This window comes from Hippopotamus amphibius, chromosome 12, assembly GCF_030028045.1.
Source record: "Hippopotamus amphibius kiboko isolate mHipAmp2 chromosome 12, mHipAmp2.hap2, whole genome shotgun sequence".
NCBI classification, from domain to species: Eukaryota; Metazoa; Chordata; class Mammalia; order Artiodactyla; family Hippopotamidae; genus Hippopotamus; species Hippopotamus amphibius.
Window position 1 is genome coordinate 99,082,283 of NC_080197.1, and position 21,314 is coordinate 99,103,596.

At 38.1% G+C, this 21,314-nt stretch overlaps 1 protein-coding gene and 1 pseudogene across 1 annotated transcript; both read right to left on the bottom strand.

Moving 5' to 3' along the window:
• Window positions 1–2,714: 2,714 nt before the first annotated feature.
• PRIM1 (DNA primase subunit 1) lies at window positions 2,715–21,171 on the bottom strand. The gene is made up of 13 exons (XM_057703320.1): window positions 20,976–21,171; window positions 20,174–20,331; window positions 15,269–15,375; window positions 15,124–15,197; window positions 13,937–14,073; window positions 13,462–13,520; window positions 12,219–12,328; window positions 11,648–11,739; window positions 11,337–11,478; window positions 9,139–9,208; window positions 8,624–8,712; window positions 4,380–4,478; window positions 2,715–2,842 (listed from the first exon to the last, which is right to left on the bottom strand). Exons 1-13 carry the CDS (start codon window positions 21,076–21,078, stop codon window positions 2,823–2,825), a joined length of 1,260 nt encoding a protein of 419 aa, XP_057559303.1. The 5' UTR covers window positions 21,079–21,171; the 3' UTR covers window positions 2,715–2,822.
• Window positions 5,335–7,525, bottom strand: LOC130833570 (L-lactate dehydrogenase B chain-like; annotated as a pseudogene).
• Window positions 21,172–21,314: the final 143 nt, after the last annotated feature.

Genomic DNA, 21,314 nt, shown 5'->3' on the forward strand with positions numbered 1-21,314 from the left:
GGCGTTTTTGATACGCGAAGGGCAACTGTAGGAGAAGCAACCGCTGCTCCCCGGTCGGCAAGGTAGCCCACAGCAGTATTACTGCTACTTTCTGACTTCCTTTTCTCAAATAATTCAGGAAAATATGAGGTATTAAATAATGCCAAATGCCACAGAGATTGTAGTCATACCACTGGAAGGTAGCCGTGACTTAGGTTAACCCTCAGTTATTTTATTTTTGGAATAATTTAGGCTGAGATTATTATAAAGGTGTAAATTCCCGTACTCAGATAAGAGAACATAGGCATAACAATTTTTTTGCCCCTATTTTGGACACTGTATGCTGAAACAAGTCCGTTCTGAAAGCCCAGGATCCCACGCTTTATACAGTAGGATTTTTTTTTGTAAGAATATCATTAGTTGACTTTGTCAGCAAGCCCTCTTTAATTTTTAGAACTTTTATTGATACAATTGACATACAATTGCATATAAAGTGTACAATTTGATTTTTTTTATTAGTAATGTATATATGGTAATCCCAATCTCCCAATTCATCCCTGCCCCCCCTTCCCCCCTTGGTGTCCATGTTTGTTTTCTTATACAGTAGGATTTTTGAAAAGTAGAATGTAACAGTGTTAGTGAAAAGGCTAGGGGTCCTGACTGCCATATCCTCTCTCCAAAAGGACTCAACAAATACATTACCTAAACCAGCTAACACTATTTGAGCTAGTGGATTTAAGACAATCGTGGCTGCCTTTTAAAATAAGCAGTGAACATTTTAAATGCTCTGAAAGTTACTTTAAAATTTCTGGGGGACTTCCCTGGTGACCCAGTGGTTGAGAATCCGCCTTCCAACGCACGAATTCAATCCCTGGTCAGGGAACTAAGATCCCACATGCTGTGGGGCAACTAGAGAGAAACCTGGCAAGGAAGAGCTCTCGCAGCCCAATATAGACCCAGTGCTGGCAAAGAAAAAAAAAATTGGTATTTTACCATAGTGAAGTCAGGATTAGGATTAGTGAATTAGGATTAAATGAGATAGTGGAGTTTACCAGGAATGAAAAATTCTGAAATTTTCTTCAGATAGGAGAAGCAATCATTAGGGAGTAACTAAGAACATGGGTTTTGAAGCCAGACTCCTTTGTCTGAATCTAAGCTAGGTTACCTAATGGTGGTGACCTTAGGCAATTTAATTAAGGTATATACCTCTGTTTTGTTATCTATAAAATGGGGATAATAGTAGCTGCTTCATAGGATTGTTAGGAAGATTAAATTATGTACATTACCTAAAAAGTGTTTATTGTTACGTATCAAAATTGGTGATAGAATTTCTACCTAAGTAAATAGTGATCTAGTCAAGGGCTCTAATAGTAAAGCACTAAAATGTTTTAATGCTAGACATATTGGAAGCCTAAAACATCTCTTGTTGAAAGCAAAATACCGGTTTTTTTACTCTTATTCTGAGTACTTAAGATGGATAATGAGGCTTTAGTAACTTTGTATTCAGGAGTCTTAATTGACCAGTCACTGTTTTCCAAAAAGACAATAGTAAACAGAAGCTCAAATGAGGAGTTTTACACAATAGTCTTTAATCTTTTTTCTTAAAAAATTAGAAAAGGGAATTCTCTGGCAGTCTAGCGATTGAGACTTCGCCTTCCAATGCAGGGGATGCGGGTTTGATCCCTGGTCGGGGAGCTAAGATCCCACATGACTCGCAGCCGAAAAACCAAAACATAAAACAGAAGCAATACTGTAACAAATTCAATAAAGACTTAAAAAAAAAAAAAAAAACTAGAAAAGAAATGCAAGCATTTCAGTGTGTTGACTGTATTATAGAATCTGTTCTATACAAATCAAAAGACAAAAGAAAAAGACTGTGACTATAGAGAAAACAATGTTATAGGTAATGCAAAGGAAGGAAACTCTTCATAATCCACGGAAAGCACCAGCCTGATAGCTTGCTTTTCAGTGTTTCTCAAAAGATAGAATGTAAAGCAGAATGACTGTTTTGTTTAGATTGCTTGTAAAACCAGGCAAAAGAAATCTGACACTTCAGAATCTATCACACGAAATCAAATATGGAAGAAATGAAGCCTTTAAAATTAAAATTAAGTATCTGGAGATATAGAAAGTCCAAGTGTTTTGACAAGGACAAAAGGTTTTATGCTGGTGAAGTTGGTTATTTTTTCTAAATTGCTTAGCAAATTGTTCTCTGAGGGAAGAAGTTAGGAACTACAATAGCCAACAGTTGTAAAAAATACTCTACTAGGCCCTAATATTATAACATAATAACTCATATCTTTTGAATTAAAGTTTTAGTAGGTTTAGATGCCCACTTTAAAATGATTTTTTACAAGGCAGCGGGGTGTGGCCTGACCAATAAAAGTATCAGTAAGCAAAATTAGGAAGTGACTGAATATACACTCCAGGTATAATTGTCTAAGACTTAAAAACAAAACCCTCATTCACCTGGAAATATGGAGGCTGAATCTGGTGAGCTGACATTAAAGTCTTGGGCTTTCTGCTCACTTACCTCTATATATGGCAACTGGTAGAACTGAGTACCTCTATCAGAAATCTTAGAATTATAATATTAAATTTTACAAATTAGTCTGCAATCCACGTACATCCTCCCATTATTGCTCCTTCCAGGAAGCTGAACATTCTCCTTTGGTGGTCTCAGGAATCTTTTCAACATAATTATTTCTCAAGAAAAGGAAATTTTGCTTTGAGCATTAAGACACATACATAGTTCTGCTTTATTTATTAAATGGCTCTTGAAGTATTTGATTCTTGGCTGAAGGCAGAAGATATCCACTTTGGTATAAAGGGAGTTGTTATCTTCAGAAGTCTTTTTGTAAATCTAAAATAGAATAGATTTTTTATCAAGGATAGTAAAGGAAAACAAAACAAAGCCCATTTATTTCACATTCTGATTTGCTTCCATTAAATTCACATCATGCATAAAGATTTGCTTTCACATTTGCTGAAGCCCACATTATAGGCTGAGCTAGTATAGAGCAAGAATACAAAGGACTTAATATGCCCAGTTGGAATGGCAGCTTCAATGAGGCTTTCCAAGTTCAGAGTCATCAGTGTTCATTCAACAAGCACATATTTGAGTGTCTACTATGAGTAGAGCATTATCTTAGGCACTACTTTTTAAGCATCATGCATTTTATTAAAAAATGAAGTGGAAAGGGAGTTTATATTTCTATAACACTGCCAGTTTTTCTATGGTATCCATCAATCTCTTGAATAATATTCACTGCTGATTTTTTTCTTTTGGCTTAGAAATATGCCCAGTTGCCTCCTATTCAAAGAACTCTTCCTTTGACACTGCTATCCTCTCTAGTTCTTATATCCAACAGGATTTTATCAGTTCCCTACTGCATTTGACACTTGATAATCTCCTTAAGACTTTCCTTTCCCTGGCTTCTGTGACACTTTTACTTAGATCTTTCAATCTCCAAAAAATCATTACCAAGTTTCAAGGATGGTGCCAGTATTTGCATTTTTTGGAGATCTCCAACTACTGTCCTAACACTAAAGCTCAATTGACCTCTTGGGCTCTAGTCTATTTCCTGTTTCTCCTCTGATACATTGTTGCTAGATTTATCTTTCTAGATAAAACTACAAATCATGGTACCTCCCTTCCTCAAAAAACTTTAAGAGCCTCCCTGTCCCATTTGAATTAAGCTCAAACTCTCAAGACTAGAATTCAAGGCCACCTGTACTCTGGCTTCAGTCTGCTTCTTCGGATTTCTATCCCATCACTTCTTGACTTATCTTTTTCCAGATAAGCTGTACTACTTGATGGCCTCTAGGGTGACTTGATGCTTTCCTGCTTCAATACCTTTGTTCCTGCTGTTCCTTCAAGAATGAACAACATGTCTGCTTTTTCCACTTTTGTACCTTTATCTCATCAAACCTCTGCTTGTGGAAATCCTACTCATACCTCAAGGCATGATATATTGGCACTGGGGATTAGAATTTGTATAGCAGCTCACTGAATAGAGTTCAAATACCACCCTTTTCATATAAAATCTCCTCAGGTTCTCTCAGTCAGATGAGATCTTTTAGCATTTTGTACTTCTTTGTTTGTACCAGTTAGTACTCCTTAAGGGCAAGGAGCCATGGTGTCGGATTCATCTTTGTATAATTCATTTTTGTTTCCCTCATAGTACCTGGCACATAGAAGGTGTTAAATGAGTATGTGCTGAATTGAATTAAGGGATCTCAGTCTTCAAAATACTAAGGATAGTTAAGATAAACTAAAACTAATAACTTTTTTTTGAGAGGGCAAAGACTAGAGCTCTAAAAATTATTCACTTGCTGGATGTTTTGAACTACCCATACTAAGATCTAAAGAGCTATGATGGAAAGGTATAGAATCTTACCACTCTTCTTGAGAAGTTCTCCTTTTCGGGATTTATCCAGGTTTTCAAGAAAGTGCTCAAAAACTTTTATAAAAGGAGCTAGACTGGTCTTCTTATAATCTAAATTGTGAAGACCATGAGTTATAATTAGCATTTTGGCAGCAACAATAACATGAAAGTATAACTTTAAATTTCTTGTAAAAATTCTCTAGAATAGTGCTGTCCAGTAGAAATATGAGAAACGTGTAATTTAAAACATTCTACTAGCCATATTAAAAAGGTGAAATTAATTTTAATGTATATTATTTAACCTATTACATCTAAAATGTCATTTCAACATGTGATATAAAGATTGAAGTATTTTACATTCTCCCATACTAAGTCTTTGAAATCTAGTATTTTTTACTTAAAATACATCTCAATTTAAATACCATATTATCATTGGAAATACTTGATCTAGATTTAAATTATAAAATACATAATTAAAAAAGTAAGCTCATATAACTAATTTTTCCAAACACACTTAAAAGTTTTCCAATAACTGAATGAATCATCAGGTTTTAAGTTTAACTTTATTAAAATTAAAAAAAAAAATCTGTTCCTTAGGTATTCTAGCCACATTTCAAGTGCCTTCTAGCCACATGCTGCTAATGTATTACACAGTGCTGTTCAAAAACATTCAAACCGATTCGGGGGGGGGGGGGAGTCAAGGAAGGGAGGGAATACGGGGATATGTGTATAAAAACAGATGATTGAACCTGGTGAACCCCCCCCAAAAAAAACAAAAAACAAACAAAAACAAACAAAACAAAACAAAAAAAACATTCAAACCACACGTATACATCTACTCTAGTACTAAGTCAGGCTTTCTGGTGTTAGACCAACACCATGTGCTATGTGTTAAGTCCCATCAAACATTCTTTTCTTTAGAAACTGTGGCTTCCATAATAAATATTGAATAGTTTTAGCAACAGAGCAAAACAAAAACGTGAAGTCAGGGTCATTCCTTCTGGAAACAATCAGAAGTTTACAGTCACGTGCATTAAGTACAGGTATTCTTTGATTTATAAAACAGTCTTAAAAATGTACATAAAGTTTTGAATACAGAATCTTAATCATCCATTAATTACACAATCTATAATTAATACCCAAAGGTGGGGAAAAATCTAAATCTAATTGAGATCAAGATGAGATTTGGATTTTGTCTGTATGGAATTAAGAGTCCTTGTACTAGTTTACTGAAAAGAGTTAAAAAAAAAAAAGGACAAAAACAAAAAACAAACTAGGGACTTCCCTGGTAGTCCAGTGGTTAAGACCAACTACTAACAGGTTTATAGCAGAAAAAAAATAGCAGCCCCTGCCCTAAGTATGGCCTCTCCATGTTTTGGAATGGCAACTACTTTTTTCTCTTCTAGCATTCACTTCTAAAAATGAATACTTCCATTTCCATTGTTACCTAGAAGTCTAAGGCCATTCTTTCTACCTCTGTGGCTTTTTTGTGGGGGAGGGAGGTAGGAAGGGGTTTGAAAGCTACTTCTCAGTGCTAAATTTCAAAATGATGGGCCTTACTGCAGGCACACCATTCTTATTATGCTGAGCCCTTTCAACAAAGGGCTCATTTCTGGGATGTTTTCCTATGTAATTTTGACAATTTTCCCCCTCCCTGTTTTACTTGTTCTTTTTCTGTCAGATATTAGACCTCCTGAACCAGTCTTTAATTTTTTTTTTAATGTTTCTCCTCCTTTTTTTTTTTTTTTAACGGTAATTAATTTTATTTGTTCAAGGATTCATTTTGCAAGCATTAAACTAAGCTTGGGCTTTGATTCTGGGAGCCCAGATTCACATAGTTAGGAAGATAAAAGTAAACTGTGCCCCACGTACATGGTTGAAAACTAAAGGCTCGTGGCTAATCACACTGTAGTTTTAAGTTTCTACAGTCTAGCAGCTGGAAGTCACAGGTCCTTTAGGTCCTTCTGGATGTCCCACAGGGTGTCTGCACTTTTCTTGAGTTGGGCCACCTCTTCATCCTTCAGCTTCTGGTTGATAACACTGGTTAACCCCTGAGCATTCAGGATGCATGGAAGGCTCAGGAAGACTTCATTCTCAATGCCATACATTCCCTTCACCATTGTTGACACTGGGTGAATCCTGGATAGATTTTTCAACATGGATTCAATAAGATCAGCCACACTTAATCCAATAGCCCAGTTGGTGTATCCTTTCAGCTTGATGACTTCATAAGCACTTTCGACCACCATCTTATGCACTTCCTTCCAATTTTCACTGTCATTGTCTGTTCCCATTTCTGGATTCAGTTCCTAGAGAGAAACGCCTGCCACATTCACCCCACTCCATACAGCCACACTTGAGTCGCCATGTTCTCCTAAAATCCAACCGTGGCAGCTGCTGGGATGAATGCCAAGTTTTTCAGCCATAAGGTAGCGAAATCTAGCAGAATCCAGATTACACCCACTCCCAATCACACGGGTGCTTGGGTAATCCACTTAGTTTCCAGGTAACATATGTGAGAATATCCACTGGGTTAGAAACCACAATTATGACGCAGTCAGGACTGTACTTGACGATCTGAGGAATGATGAACTTGAAGACATTAACATTCCTCTGCACCAGATTCAGACGACTCTCTCCCTCTTGCTGACGAACTCCTGCAGTTACCACCACGATCTTGGAATTGGCAGCCACAGAGTAATCTTTGTCTGCCACAATTTTTGGTGTCTGAAGGAATAAGCTCCCATGCTGCAGGTCCATCATTTCTCCTTTGAGTTTATCTTCCAAAACATCCACAAGAGCAAGTTCATCAGTCAGAGACTTTCCCAGAATGCTGATGGCACACGCCATACCAACTTGTCCAACACCCACTACAGTGATCTTATTGTTTGGGACCATTGCCTCTCCTTCTGCAACTGGTGCAATCAGTTTTTCCTTAAGAGTTGCCATTGTGCCCAGGGGAGGGAAAGTTCTGGAGACTGCGGTAAGGGTCGCGCGAAGAAGACAAAGTCAGGAGCGTGCGTCTCCTCCAGCGCAGGATCCGCAAGGAGGGAGCTCTCCTCCTTAAAAAAACAACTAACTTGTCTTTTTTGTACTAATTTCTGGGAAATCTCAACTTTTCTTTTCCAGCCCTTCCACTGAATTTTTTATTTTAATTTTTTTTAATTTTTATTTATTTATTTTTTTAATTTCTAAGACCTCTTTCTTGTTCTCTGAGTGTTTTTTTCCCCCCATAGTATTGTGGTTTTGCTTCATGGATACACTATCTTCACTTATTCTCTGAGGATATCAGTTTTTTTTAAAAAGTTTCCTTTGTTTCTCACATTGTCTGTTAGTTCCCTGAGTTCTTTTTTCCTGTTTATTATTATCCAGTTTCTTTATGTTGGAGACTTTTCCCCAATATTTTAAACAGAATGCTTGTAATCAGTCTACAAATATTGATGGTGGAATGTACTTTGTTTAGGTATTGTGTTAGAGCTGAAATATATGAAGCGATATTTGAGTTTGGATTTTGAAAGAAGGGTAGCAACATTTGACTAAAAAGGTCAATGGGAGGTCAGAGATATGCACTGCCCATTACAGCAGTCATTTGCCACATGAGGCTATTTAATGAAATTAATGAAATTAAATGAAATTAATGAAAATTAAATGAAATTAAAAATCCAGTTTCTCACATTTCAAGTGCTCAAAAGCCACATGTGGCTCATGATTAGCATTTGGGCAGTGTATAACATTTCCATCATAACAAATTGCTATTGGACTCTATTGCTATAGTGTCTCTTGGGTGGTGGTATAAGAAGATTTGACTTTAGTCCCAGATCCTTCAAATTCTTGAATATACAATTCAATCACAGTTTAGACATATATTTAACAGAACACTCATCTGGATATAAAAACAAAGTAGAGAACAAAATACTGCATAAAATAGTAGTTTTTAAATAAATAGCTGTTGACTCTAAGACTGTGAGATTCAAACAACTATCAAAACCAATTAACAATTTAATCTTACAATATAGATCCTGACATTCAGATGTTACTTGTGAATATTTGTTGACTCAGGTAGGATTCAACAGCACCATTTGGGCAATTGATGAAGGACAGAAATATTGCTATAACATTATTTGTTACTGAGCTTGTTTCAGGATAAACACTGATCTGTTCTGGTCTGACTCCAAGGAGAATTAATTATTGGGGTCACAGAAAGATGTCTATATAAAAAGATTATGTTAAAGTAAGAATTCAGTATATTAACCTACCTCTGGTTCTATGTTTGATATCAGATTCAGCTCTGTTCTCTTTTTCTTCTTCTTTAGTGGAAATAACATCCAGTTCATGGCAAATGGAACTACAAATAATAGAATAATTTTAAAGTTGGTTTTTGATTAATATTACCCAGTGTATGAAAGCACACGAGCGGTATTCTGTGAAAAACTTATCTGGCCAACTAAATTTGGGATATTCTAAAAAACATAATCTCTTCTTGGGGTCTTCCATGCATATTAGCATATTAAACATTGGGGAATTTTACAGTAAAGAACTTTTAATCTGCTTAAGTCAGCATTTCCCAGACTTATTTGAACTTTTTTTTTTTTTTTGCATAACAACTGAAAAACTTGTGTTCTGTGAAAATCACTAGGAAATGTTGCTCTGCTAGGGCATCATCATACAGCCTCAGAGAAGCTGCTCTCTGGAAGGGATCTAATAGGATATACTTCACATTTAGAGCAACAATCACAAACAAAAAAGGAGTGATCAGTGATCTGGAACATACCTTATGGTTGGAACAGTAAATGGATCGAACTGATCCACTTTCTGTAAATCAATAGGCACAGAAATGCGACCTGTGAGAACAAAAAGTTATAAACTAAAGATTGTAGAATACAAATCATTACAGGCTGTCTCCTATGAGTTATTTTTGGCTAAAATTTTAATCTAAGGCTTAGAAAGAGGGTTAGACTTATTTGTTAAGAACAATATTTAGAAATATAAAGTACTTTCACATTAGGTGTGCCTTTTATTTCTCTTAAAAAACACCAAAAAATAGATGTGAAATATGAGCTATAATTACCTAGTTGCTCTTATTTCTACTTTTACAGACACCTATGTGTTGGGAATCTTTGGAAATAATATAGATGACATTATATTACCCTTTTACAATGGCCACAACTGGGATGCCACATAAAATTCACCACATCTCAAAAACGAGATGAGTTTAAAGAATGCCAGGTGGCTAACAAATAAAACAATTAAGGGAATTGGGAGTTACTGCTGGCAGGCAGAGTAAAAAGACTGTAGATACTTAAGGGGGAAAAGATATCAATAAAAATGTATATACTTATAAATGTATGTAGTTATCCAGATCATGAATATTAGAATAAGAGGAATACTTACTGAAACTTTAGAATATTAACAAACATTAATTACCAAAATAAGCTAAAAACATAATGGGCAGGTCTGAAAAGGGGCTACATAAATGTATACACTACAGATTATAAAAGGAAACTAGGCAATTTGGGAGTATTGAATATGTGACACTGGACTTCCCTGGTGGTGCAGTGGTTAAGAATCCACCTGCCAATGTAGGGGACATGGGTTTGATCCCTGGCCTGGGAAGATCTCACATCCTGTGGAGCAACTAAGCCCGTGCGCCACAATTACTGAGCCTGCACTCTAGAGCTCGAGAACCACAACTACTGAGCCTGTGCTCCGCAAAAAGAGAAGCCACCGCAATGAGAAGCCCACGCAAGGAAAGAGTAGCTCCCGCTCACCACAACTAGAGAAAGCCCTTGCGCAGCAACAAACACCCAATGCAGCCAATAAATTAAAAAAAAAAGAAAAAAAAAAGAACATACAATATTTTTCTAAGCCCTTCACCATAACCCACTGAGGTAGGTACTATTATTATCTCCATTTTACAGATGCTAAAATTAAGAGTAATTTACTTAACATCCCATAGCAAGTGGCAGAGTTGGGCTGCTGACACTAAAAAGGGAAACTAGATGCTTTTTTAATTGTGTCCCCTGGTTGGATGGAGCAAAGTTCATGCCAATATAGCCACTGTCATATTTATTTTAAAGTCAGTTTCAGTCCATCAAATCTCATCTAAGAGAAATGTGAATGAGGAAAGCTAAATCTATTAAAAAGAACTGGGGGAGGCAGCACAGTCGAAAAAGCAAGGAACTTTGAGTTTTAAGAACTGAACTCTGTTACTAGCTCTGACACAATTTGTTTTTGGCCACACTGTGCGGCTTGTGGGATATTAGCTCCGCCATCAGGGATCAAACCTGGGCCCCAGAAGTGAAAGTGCCCAATCCTAACCACTGGACCACCAGGGAATTCCCCACAATTTGTTTTAAGACTGTGGACAAGTCACCTTAACCTCTTGGGCTACTGTTTTCTCATCGGTTCAATGAGAGCTATTGTTCTGTGATTTTTTTTTTTTAAGATTTATTTTATTACGTATTTATTTAATTTTTGGCTGTATTGGGTCTTCACTGCTGTGCATGGGCTTTCTCTAGTTGTGGTGAGCAGGGGCTTCTCTTGTTGAGGAGCACAGGCTCTAGGCACGCAGGCTTCAGTAGTTGTGGTGCATGGGCTCAGTAGTTGTGACACTCGGGCTTAGTTGCTCCGTGGCACGTGGGATCTTTCCGGGCCAGGGATTGAACTTGTGTCGCCTGCATTGGTGGGTGGATTCTTAACCACTGCGCCACTAGGGAAGCGCTGTGATTTCTAAGTTCCTCTCTGACTCTCCTTCTAACAGTGAACCTCAGAAATCCAACTGAAAATTATTTACAAAATCATCGGGTAGCTACTAATCAACAATTGAAAAATAAGTTAACTCAGGTATTAGCTTACAGAATAATTCTTTAACCTTTACTATTTCAGACATTCACACCCAGTGACATGCTTTCTAAAACAAAAAATAATTTTGATTTTTCTTCTGTTTTTGTTACTGCCTTTACATAGTACCTGTTTTAGGATGAACACTAAAAGGGCTCTTCAGTAAATGATTGATTCCTTTGCTAACATTGATATCCAGTCGTGGAAAACAGTACTGGAGCATGATCTCCCACTCAAGCCAGGGTCCACATTTGTCATTTTTGCTGTTATTCTAAAAGCAGATGCAAGTCCAGCATGAGGATCAGTGGGAACTTTTGAGGATTTCTTTAAAGTGGTTAAAAAATTATCTTCAACCATGTTTAACTTAGTAAGCAAAACAATCAGAATTTAATTAAGAATTGCATTATTGTATTTATAACATAGATTAGAGTGAGATATACCTGATATTTGCTGGCTGCTTTCTTCAAATGCTCCCAACGCTGAAGTGAATTATGATCCTTCTGGAAGTTTTGTTGAAGTTCATCATGCATTGGTGATGGGTCATTAAGGAACACACTCATTTAGGGCACGAACAGCTTATTTTTAGTATGTATTACCATAAGGATATCCAAAGTTTACATAGAAAGTAATTATTGTTTTCTAAGATGCAAATATTAAACACATATCCTTAGAGAAATCTGCCTGTTAAACTATATTAGATATGACAGAAAGAATGCCAAAATAACTATAAGGTTTAAGGTAAAACTGGTCCCTGGTCTGTACATATTTTGATGATGATTCTGCATCCTTCACGTAGTCATTAATTTCAGGAGGATCGACTTCCAAAATGAGGAAATTTATTTATGAAACGGGCTCACTTCTTACTGTATTCCAGACTGGAGATAAAAAAATTCAGAAATATAGATGTTTTGTGTAAAAAAGATTAAACTTATAAGTATATGAGAATATGCAGGCAGAACACATTTCTAGTATCATAGAGCAAAGCACAGAAATGGTCTTGAGAAAGGATATTTTCAGGAACAAGAGCTAAAATCTTATCCCAGCTTTCTTTATTCTCAAGAATATCTTGACCAACCAAGGCATATTCTTCAAAGTATTTTTTTATTATGTTTATAGATTTTCTGTAGGAATATCAATAACAAAGCCCCAACACCGTTAGCAACACACATGCCAAATGGCTTCTGTCCACTTGGGAGGCTAGCACTCATTTTCACTGAATTTCTAAAACTTAACCAGGTAAAGTGGGAATTATGCCTCTTCACTGGGTGATAAGAGTTAAATGAGCCACTCTAAGGGGAAAGAACCTAGCACAGTACTTGGCTTAGACTAGATATTCAACAAATATTTACTTCTTAGGCTCCACAATTTAGAAGGTTAATGGCATCATAAATATGTAACAAAGGCAGAAAGCAGCCAAGTCAGGACAACATAATAATATATCAGTAGTAGGATGTGGTATACAGTCTACAGTTTCTACTCTGAATAGCTTGCTTTAACATCTCAACACTTACATAGTGCTTAGCAATTTGAAAATAGACTTCACATCTACTGTTTCATTAATTAATTAATAATGTTAGATTACTAGCTTTTATTTTATTTATTATTATTTTTTGGCTGCGCAGCACGTCGCATACAGGATCTTAGTTCCCCGACCAGGGATTGAACCCCCATCCCCTGCAGTGGAAATGCAGAGTCTTAACCACTGGACTGCCAGGGAAGTCCCTCTACTGTTTCATTTAATCTTTGCTGCAACTCTGTGAGATAGATGGAGCAGACATTGTTCTCCCCATACTAATGAGAAACAAAGGCTCGAATATTTTATCAAGGTCATATTAAAGTGGCAGAATGGGGATTCTTACTCCTAATGCAATGCTCTTTCCATTATCCTAGAGAAGTAGTGAATTCAATGGAAAGGGTATGGTCTTTGGAATTAGGCAGGCCAGGACATGAATCCTGAATTTAATAATTACTTGTGTGCAGCCAAGCAAATTATACAATCTCTCCAAATCTCACTTCTCTCATATTTAAGTGGACATACCATCATGTATCTAATGAGGCTGTTGTGAAGACCAGTGAGAACATTTGTGAAGCACCCATCATGAATACTGGAGCATATAAAATAGACATTCAATTAACTTTAGCTATTATTATTGTAAAATGCTACCCCAGCAGAGAAAATTGATAAGGTAATTCTAAAACTACATGCAGGTAAATCAGACACAGCTTAAACTTTATGGAGTCTTTTCCAACAGACCTGATAAAAGGGTGAATTTTTTCACTTAGGTGAACTTTCTTTTTAACATCTTGACCACCCTGAAAAACAAACCATCAAAAAAAACCCACTTTGTGTGTATTATGTAACATAAATGAAATAATTAAAACTTTCTTTAATGTGTTCTAAAGATACTGATTAAATTCTGTCAAAGTATAAAACCTTGGATGCCATTTTATATAGTCTCAATACCTGTAACTTGCTGGGTTAACTTTCCTTGACATACTTGAACCAAAAAAGTACACTAATCTTCCTTTTGCCACAAAGGAGGATATTTACAGCAAAATATGAAATATCTTAAAAAATGTAGCTATTATGATTTTAATTGATCTGCTGTAAAATCATCTACTCTGAAATATGAATGCTTAAAAGATAGTTTAATTTTGTTACTGAATATACCAGGCTTGGTAATATCTAGTAAAAAAAGAAATGTAAACTATCATTAAGAAGACCTTACCTTTACAAGACTCAAATACTCAACTATCCCAGAACGTACTGCAGAGGACAGTTTTCTAACTGATTCATCACAGACCCAGCAATGAACACCTCTCCTTCCAGAATACACCCAGAGACGATGTTTAAATCCAAAATCCTCTGGGGAGAAATAATAGGTTTTAAAACAAATCTATAAATTCCTGGTTCTTGCTTGCTTCTTTGGCTTCATTTTTTAACCTCTTATCCACATGTACTCATCTTAACTATACTACAGTTGACCCCTGAACAAAGTGGGGGTTAGGAGTGCTGACCCTCCCTAGTTGAAAATCTACATATAACTTATAGCGGGCCCTCCACAGAAACAGTTCCTCTGCATTAGCAGTTCCTCTGTATTTGTAGTTCCACATCTGCAGATGTAACCAACTACGGATCATACAGTACTGTATAATTTAGTATTGAAAAAAATCTGTATAAGTGGACCTGTGCTATCCAAATCCATGTGGTTCAAGGGTCAACTGTACATTATTGGTATTGATAGTTTCCCATGCCCTCCGTGCTCTTGCCTTCACTTCTTTACCTACCCTGGTTTCTCTGCTAAGAATTTCTTCATGCCCCAGTACTACCATTTCTCTCCCTGACCAACTGCCATTTACCTCTAAAGACCCCGTCTAGGGATATTAAAAGAGTTAATAAATTCACAGTGTTTAGAACAGTACCCGGTACATAAGAAGCCCCCTGTGTAAGAGTTAGCTATTATTATTACCGTGATCATCACCTCTTCTAGGAAGCCTTTTCTAATCTAAGCTCTTCCCATTCCTGTAGGCTGTTCTATATCCCCATAGCACCCTGTGCATATTAACACATATGTAATCCTGAATTTTCTTGTTTCCTCCTTAGACTTTAGACTGCATAACCTACGTGAGGTAAGAATTGTTATCTTTCATAGTTCCCTCACCCAGGACAGTATCTAGCACACAAGAGTTGCTCAATAGATGCCTGAATTTGGAAAAAATTATTAAATGATTTGACCAACAGCTTTATCAAAGTTTTAACTACAACTTTATTCTAATCTTTTATTTTCCTATCATGTTTCAAAGAAACATGTTAGAAATTTATGCGATTTGATTATAAAATGGTACAGACAGATTAATATTCAGAGGAAAACAAGATTCTTGCATTTGACCCTGCTCAGATACTGTTAATACTTGCCCTTCAGCGCTCGGTCGATGATGTGTACGGCCATTGTCATGAGGATCCAGCACTTAGAACATATGTCTGCAGAACTGGAGCAGAGTCATCATTACTCACTGTCAGTGATATCACCCACCCTCCCAGCAAAGCATGCGGAACTCACCTACAACATCTCCTCACATCATCATAGTCTGTCATGTCAATGTCAAACACCAGTTCTTTTTCCTGAGCCTGAAAAGCTCCTAGCTTCACTGTATTGTGTTGATTGGGCTGCAGGTACAAAATATCAATCAGTTTCTATAAGAGCTGCCATGTTGCCAGATATGCTTGTTTTCTATCTACACAGAAAAAGTGGCCAAAGAGAAGTGAAGAAACCATATAATGCCAAGTCTGTCAGTTGGAGCTCATAGAGTCGATCCTATACATTCAGAACTGATGACACTGTAACTCTCATCTACTTAAAACAAGGCTTGATAAATACATATTACCATAAATATTTGTTTTTTTCTAGTTCTATTGAGATATAATTGACATATGACATTGTTTAATAGACATTCGTTGATCAATAGAAATCATAAAGCGTTTTTAGGTTTCTGATAAGGAAAAGTACATACAAATAATTAATACCCTACTGCAAGGTATTTTAAGGACCTTTAATTGTTACTGGACATATAAGTAACAAAAATGTACTTAAACATTTTCAATAATTCAAAAAGATCTCCCCAATGAGTCTGGCTCAAGCTTTAATTTTCCTTGAGGCTTTGGACTACCTGGTAAAGAAGGGGGACTGAATACAAATACTTATTTGGCTTCCTCTAAACCTGGGCAAAAAATAAAAGTTTTTTTTTTTTTTTTTTTAAAGAAAGGCACAAGTCTTTTATTTATTCATTTATTTTTAAATTTTTATCAGAGTATAGCTGATTTAAAATGTTTGTTAGTTTCTGCTGTACAGCAAAGTGAGTCAGTTATACATATACATATATCCACTCTTTTCTTTTTTTTTTTTGGCATGTGGGATCTTAGTTCCCTGACCAGCAATGGAACTCGCACCCCCTGCAGTGGAAACACAGAGTCTTAACCACCGGACCACAAGGGAAGTCCTTATCCACGCTTTAGGTTCTTTTCCCACATAGGTCATTACAGAGTATTGACTATACAGTAGGTCCTTATTAGTTACCTGTTTTATATATAGTAGTGTGTATATGTCAATCCCAATCTCCCAATTTATCCTTATCCCCCCTTCTCCCTGGTAACCATAAGTTTGTTTTCTGTATCTGTAACTCTCTTTCCATTTTTATTTTTTGGCTGCGCCCTGGGGAACATGGGATCTCAGTTCCCCAACCAGAGTACGAACTCACACCCCATGCATTGGTAGCTCAGAATCTTAACCACTGGACTTCCAGGGAAGTCTCTGTGACTCTATTTCTATTTTGTAAATAAGTTCATTGGCACAAGTCTTTTAAAAAAGAACCAGAGAGGGGACTTCCATGGTGGCACAGTGGCTAAAACTCTGCACTCCCAATGCAGGGGGCAGGGGTTCAATCCCTGGTCAGGGAACTAGATTCCATATGCATGCCACAATTAAGGAGCCAGTGCAACCAAAAAACAAACAAACAAACAACCATAGAGGGGAAAAAAAAGAACCATAGAGGAGACAACACCACCACAATTCTTATAAAGAGACCCAAAAAGCTGAATCTTCGGCTCTCAGTAAAGCATAAGAAGGAACTCAATTTACACCTCAGAATCCCCAAAAGTCTCAGGAATAGGTGAAAACAGGTATCTCTGGAGCTGAGATTAAAAACAAGAGGACTGATTAAAAATCTACTTATGAAGCAGTTAATTCTGTGGGGCTAGGTGCCTGTGCTTCCACTTCCCTGGCAAAGACACCTGAATCATTATCTGGAGAGCGTAGAAGAGAGGGTCTCTGGGCTGAGGAGGGGACAACAGGCACAGCTGAAGACTGTACTGTACAGATATTCAGGCGATTAATTCCACATTTATATGTGGAATGCTGAGACCCAGCCCTCTCCTCTGTACCCTTCCACTGCCACCCCAGGCAGGAGACGGGCAGATTCCTTTCTAAAGACTGTCCAGGTAGGTCAGTCTCTGGGAATAGACCAGTGATCAACTGGGGTTTTTAATTCTAGCAAAGATCTAGAGAAATTGACATCAGAGATGCCTCCCGATAAAATGGCCCAGCCAGATCACTCTGTAATAAAGAAATCTCAGCCATGTATATACAGAGCTTCCAATCAGTTTTTTTAGTACTCTATTCTTAAATATAAGCAACAAGCAAGAAATTACCAGACATATGAGGAAAACCTCTGATATGAAAGAGAGGAAAAAAACAGAAAAAAATGCAACTTTAGAGAAAACAGCCTGTATAACAGAAGAAAATTAAAAAAAACTATCTTTGATATCCTCAGCAAGGGAAGATGTATCAATGAAAAAAGTACAGGATGCAATAAAAAAAAAAGCTCTTGGAAATGAAAATAGCAGAAATGAAAACCTCTGAGAAAATTCCCCAGAAAATAGAGAAAAAGGAAATAAAAAATAGCAAGAAAAAAAAATAAAATTAGAGGACCAGTCCAAGAAAGGACCATCTGACTTTAGGATTTCTAGAGACCAGAGAAAATAGGTAGGAAAAATTACATTAAAAATAAAAAGGAAAATTTCCCAGGATGGAAGGGTACGAACTCATAATCATATGGGTCCATCAGGTATCTAGCACAGTAGACGAAAAAAGATATACACCAAGGTACACCATTAGGGAAAGAGGGGAAAGATGGAAAGTTCTAAGAGCTTCCAGGTCCAACACAATGGAACAAGAATCAGAATGGCATTAGTCTTCTTAATAGCAACATCGGAAACTCGAAGATAATGTAGCAATGTCTTCAAAATTCTGAGAGAAAATGATCTACAAACGCAAACATTAGTTAAGCATAAAGATAGAATGAAGACATTTTCCAGATACAGAAGGTGTCAAATATTTTGTCTTCCATGCACCTCTTCTTAGGAAGCTCCTGGAGGATGTGCTCCACCAAAATAAGGGAGTAAACCAAAAAGAGAACATAGGATCTGGGCAACAAGGATCACAGGAGAGAGGTGAAAGGAAACCAGGGTGATTACAAGATCATATTTACGCATCAGGCTTAGAGAGGAATCAATCCAGATTGGAGTTAAGAAGGCTGCAGGTGAACTTTCTTCAGGATGAAATGGACAAACTACTTGATGGATTCTCAATATATTGGGAGATTTAGATAATTGGTAGTTGGGAGCTGAATTAGTGATCTAACCCCAATTTTTAATCTAACAAACACACCAGGAACATGTGGGAATAAGAAAGTTCTCTGTGTGGTGAGGATAGAGGGTGAGATTAAAAAAAACACGGACCCCAAACCCTCACTTGCCAGAGCGGAAGGTCAGTAGAAAATGCTTAAAATGGAAAAATGGAAGAAATATAATCATGCTATCTGGAGATAAGGAGGCAAATACCTTCACGATCAGCACAAAGAGAATGGTTGCCTCTGGGGAGCAGAAAACAGGGGGAAGAGTAGGACACCTTAAAAAAAAAGCCTAATTAATAGTAGTTGATTTTATAAACTATGTACATATATAACTGATAAAAATCACAAACAAAACACATGAAAAAGGTGTACAGATGGCTCTATGTTGGCCCAATTAAAAAATGACACTTCCCCCCCTTATGTGCTAGGGAGAAGGAGTAGAGTGACACCTTTGGCCCTTCTATAGAGACTTCAGTTCTAATCTTTACCTCTAAAGAAGAGTAAACTGCTCCAAAGCATTTTCCCTGCCTGCCTTTTTTTACCTCTTCTTCTCCCCTTCCCCTGGGATTTAGAGTTAGAAAACATGGATTCAGGTCCCACCTCCCTCATTTAGAAATTGTGTGACCTGAGGCAAATTATTGAAGTTCTCCTTTGTAAAAAGAATAGTGAGGATTGATATGAAAAACAACTTATACAACCTATGAAAAAGTTCCATACAGAAGCTATTATTCTGGGCTTCCCTGGTGAAGCTGTGGTTAAGAAACTGCCTGCCAGTGCAGGGGACACAGGTTCGAGCGCTGATCTGGGAAGATCCCACTTGCTGTGGAGCAACTAAGCCCGTGCACCACAACTACTGAGCCTGTGCTCTAGAGCCAGCGAACCATAACTACTGAACCCACATGCCACAACTACTGAAGAGTCCCTGCTCCAAAACAAGAGGAGCCTCCGCAATGAAGAGTAGCCCCCGCTCTCTGCAACTACATAAAGCCCTCACGCAGCAACGAAGACCCAACACAGTCAATAAATTAAAAAAAAAAAAAAGCTCTTATTTCATGTGTATATTTTCCTTACCATGTGTGTATTTTTAAGGACAGGAAGAAGGCAATTTTGGTATGTTCATTCATTCAACAGATACAGTGTGCTCTCTGCCCAGCAGTATTCCAGGCACTTAGAATGTATCAGTGAGGGGAGGGGGTAGGAGGAATGGCAGGCTGCAGTATGCCTCATTGAGTAAGGACTTGAAGGAGGTGAGGGAATAAACCAAGAAGATATTTGGGGAAATGGGTTCTAGGCAGTGGTAACTGCTTGCGTACAGGCCAGTGTGGCAGGAGTGGAGTGAGTAAGGGGGAGAGGGGCTCTTACTCTGAGTGAAGTGGGGAGCTACTGGAGAAGGTTTTGAGCAGAGAAATCACTACAATCTTACTTGTGCTGTGTTGAGAACAGAGTCTAGAGTATACAGGAGAAAAGTGCTAGAAAGTTTTTACAGGAATTCAGGTGAGAGACGATGATGATGGTAGCAGCACTAGTGGCAGTGGCTGGATTTTAGATGTTATTATAGTAGAGCTAGGAGATTTCCTAATGAAACAGATATGGGTGTGAGAGAAATAGAGGAATGAAGCATGATTCTCTCCCATGCCCTTTACTACAGTCTATTTGCAAAAACGGTTAAAGCGTGGCTCTTCAACAAAATAAACTGTAAAAATTTATCTCAAATCTAGAGGCACCAATCCATTCTTGGTTTAAAAAACAACAAACTATATAAAAAACCAATTTCTTACTCTGTGGGAATATACCGCGCCTATATCAATCTTGTATGGATTCATTTTCTGCATCTCCTTTTCCAGATCACTCTGGTTGTTGAAGGATTGGTAGCGAATGTAAATATCATCTTTCAATGTGAATGAAAATTCACGGTGTTGAAAGTAATTCTTTACCACTGCAAAATAAACGTACACTTTAAAGTTAATTTGGTGCTTTATCCATCTCAGAGCATTAAAACATGAACCTACGAGAAGATGTTTTTAATGAGTCCTCTGTGCTCAACACTGTGCTACATGTTAAAAAAAAAAAAAAGACGAGCTATTTCCTGATTTGAAGGGGTTTACCATCTCGCATCTAACAGAGAAAAGTAAAAATGAGGAAAAAGCTGCATAAGTATTTTCAATATGTACCTCTCCTTCCTCGGTGGGCACTAATAAATTCAGGTGGGAAAAGTTAAGTACGTTTCCTCTTTTAGGAGATGCCCCTCTGTCCCTGAACAGATCACGCCTCTGTAGCTTCTTGCTAGGACCCAGTAACTGCCTCCGACTGCAGGTAAACACCGAATCGAAAGTGAGTCCGGCCACTCAGGCAGGAGCAGCGGCTCTGCCTTTCAGTGCGCAGCGTAGGCTGGTCCTCACAACCTCTCTCGGCCTATTTACACCTCAGAGCAGAGGGGGAGGCAAGATAACGCCAGACGGCGCCTGGCACGAAGCCTGGCGCACCGGAGGCACTTCACATTGTCGTTCCGTGGTATCCTCCCGAAACCTCCTCACATCCCCCTCCCGACCCACGACCCATTCCGCTCCCCGCTTCCATTACCTCCTCCATAGTTGAGCCAGCGATAGTACTGGGCGTAGGGAAAGAGCCTCCGATAATAAAGCTTAAGCAGCTCGGGCAGCTCGGCGGGATCAAACGCCTCCATGGAGAGCACAACTCAACCCCGGGAGGGCTGCTGTAAGAATTGGCGGGAACCGCACAGCCGGAGCCCCCGCCACTGCGCAGGTGCGTCGCAGCCGCAGCCCGTCGCCTGCAGGGGCCGCTGGGAATTGTAGTTCCCATTCGGAGGCCGGCCTGGGCTTGGGAGGTGCTCCGGAGTCTCCGCCCACCCGCTTCGGCACTAGGTCCACTGCTCAGGTGCGCAGAAGGATGCCGCGCCCA

What these genes read in the sequence shown, in the direction of transcription:
- PRIM1 (XM_057703320.1), bottom strand. Translation starts at nt 21,078, where the DNA reads ATGGAGGCGTTTGATCCCGCCGAGCTGCCCGAGCTGCTTAAGCTTTAT. An exon ending in AGTATTTGAGTCTTGTAAAG is followed by an intron (nt 13,521 to 13,936) that starts GTAAGGTCTTCT and finishes TTTGTTTTTCAG; the next exon opens with GGTGGTCAAGATGTTAAAAA. An exon ending in AGAACTTCTCAAGAAGAGTG is followed by an intron (nt 2,843 to 4,379) that starts GTAAGATTCTAT and finishes ATTCTATTTTAG; the next exon opens with ATTTACAAAAAGACTTCTGA.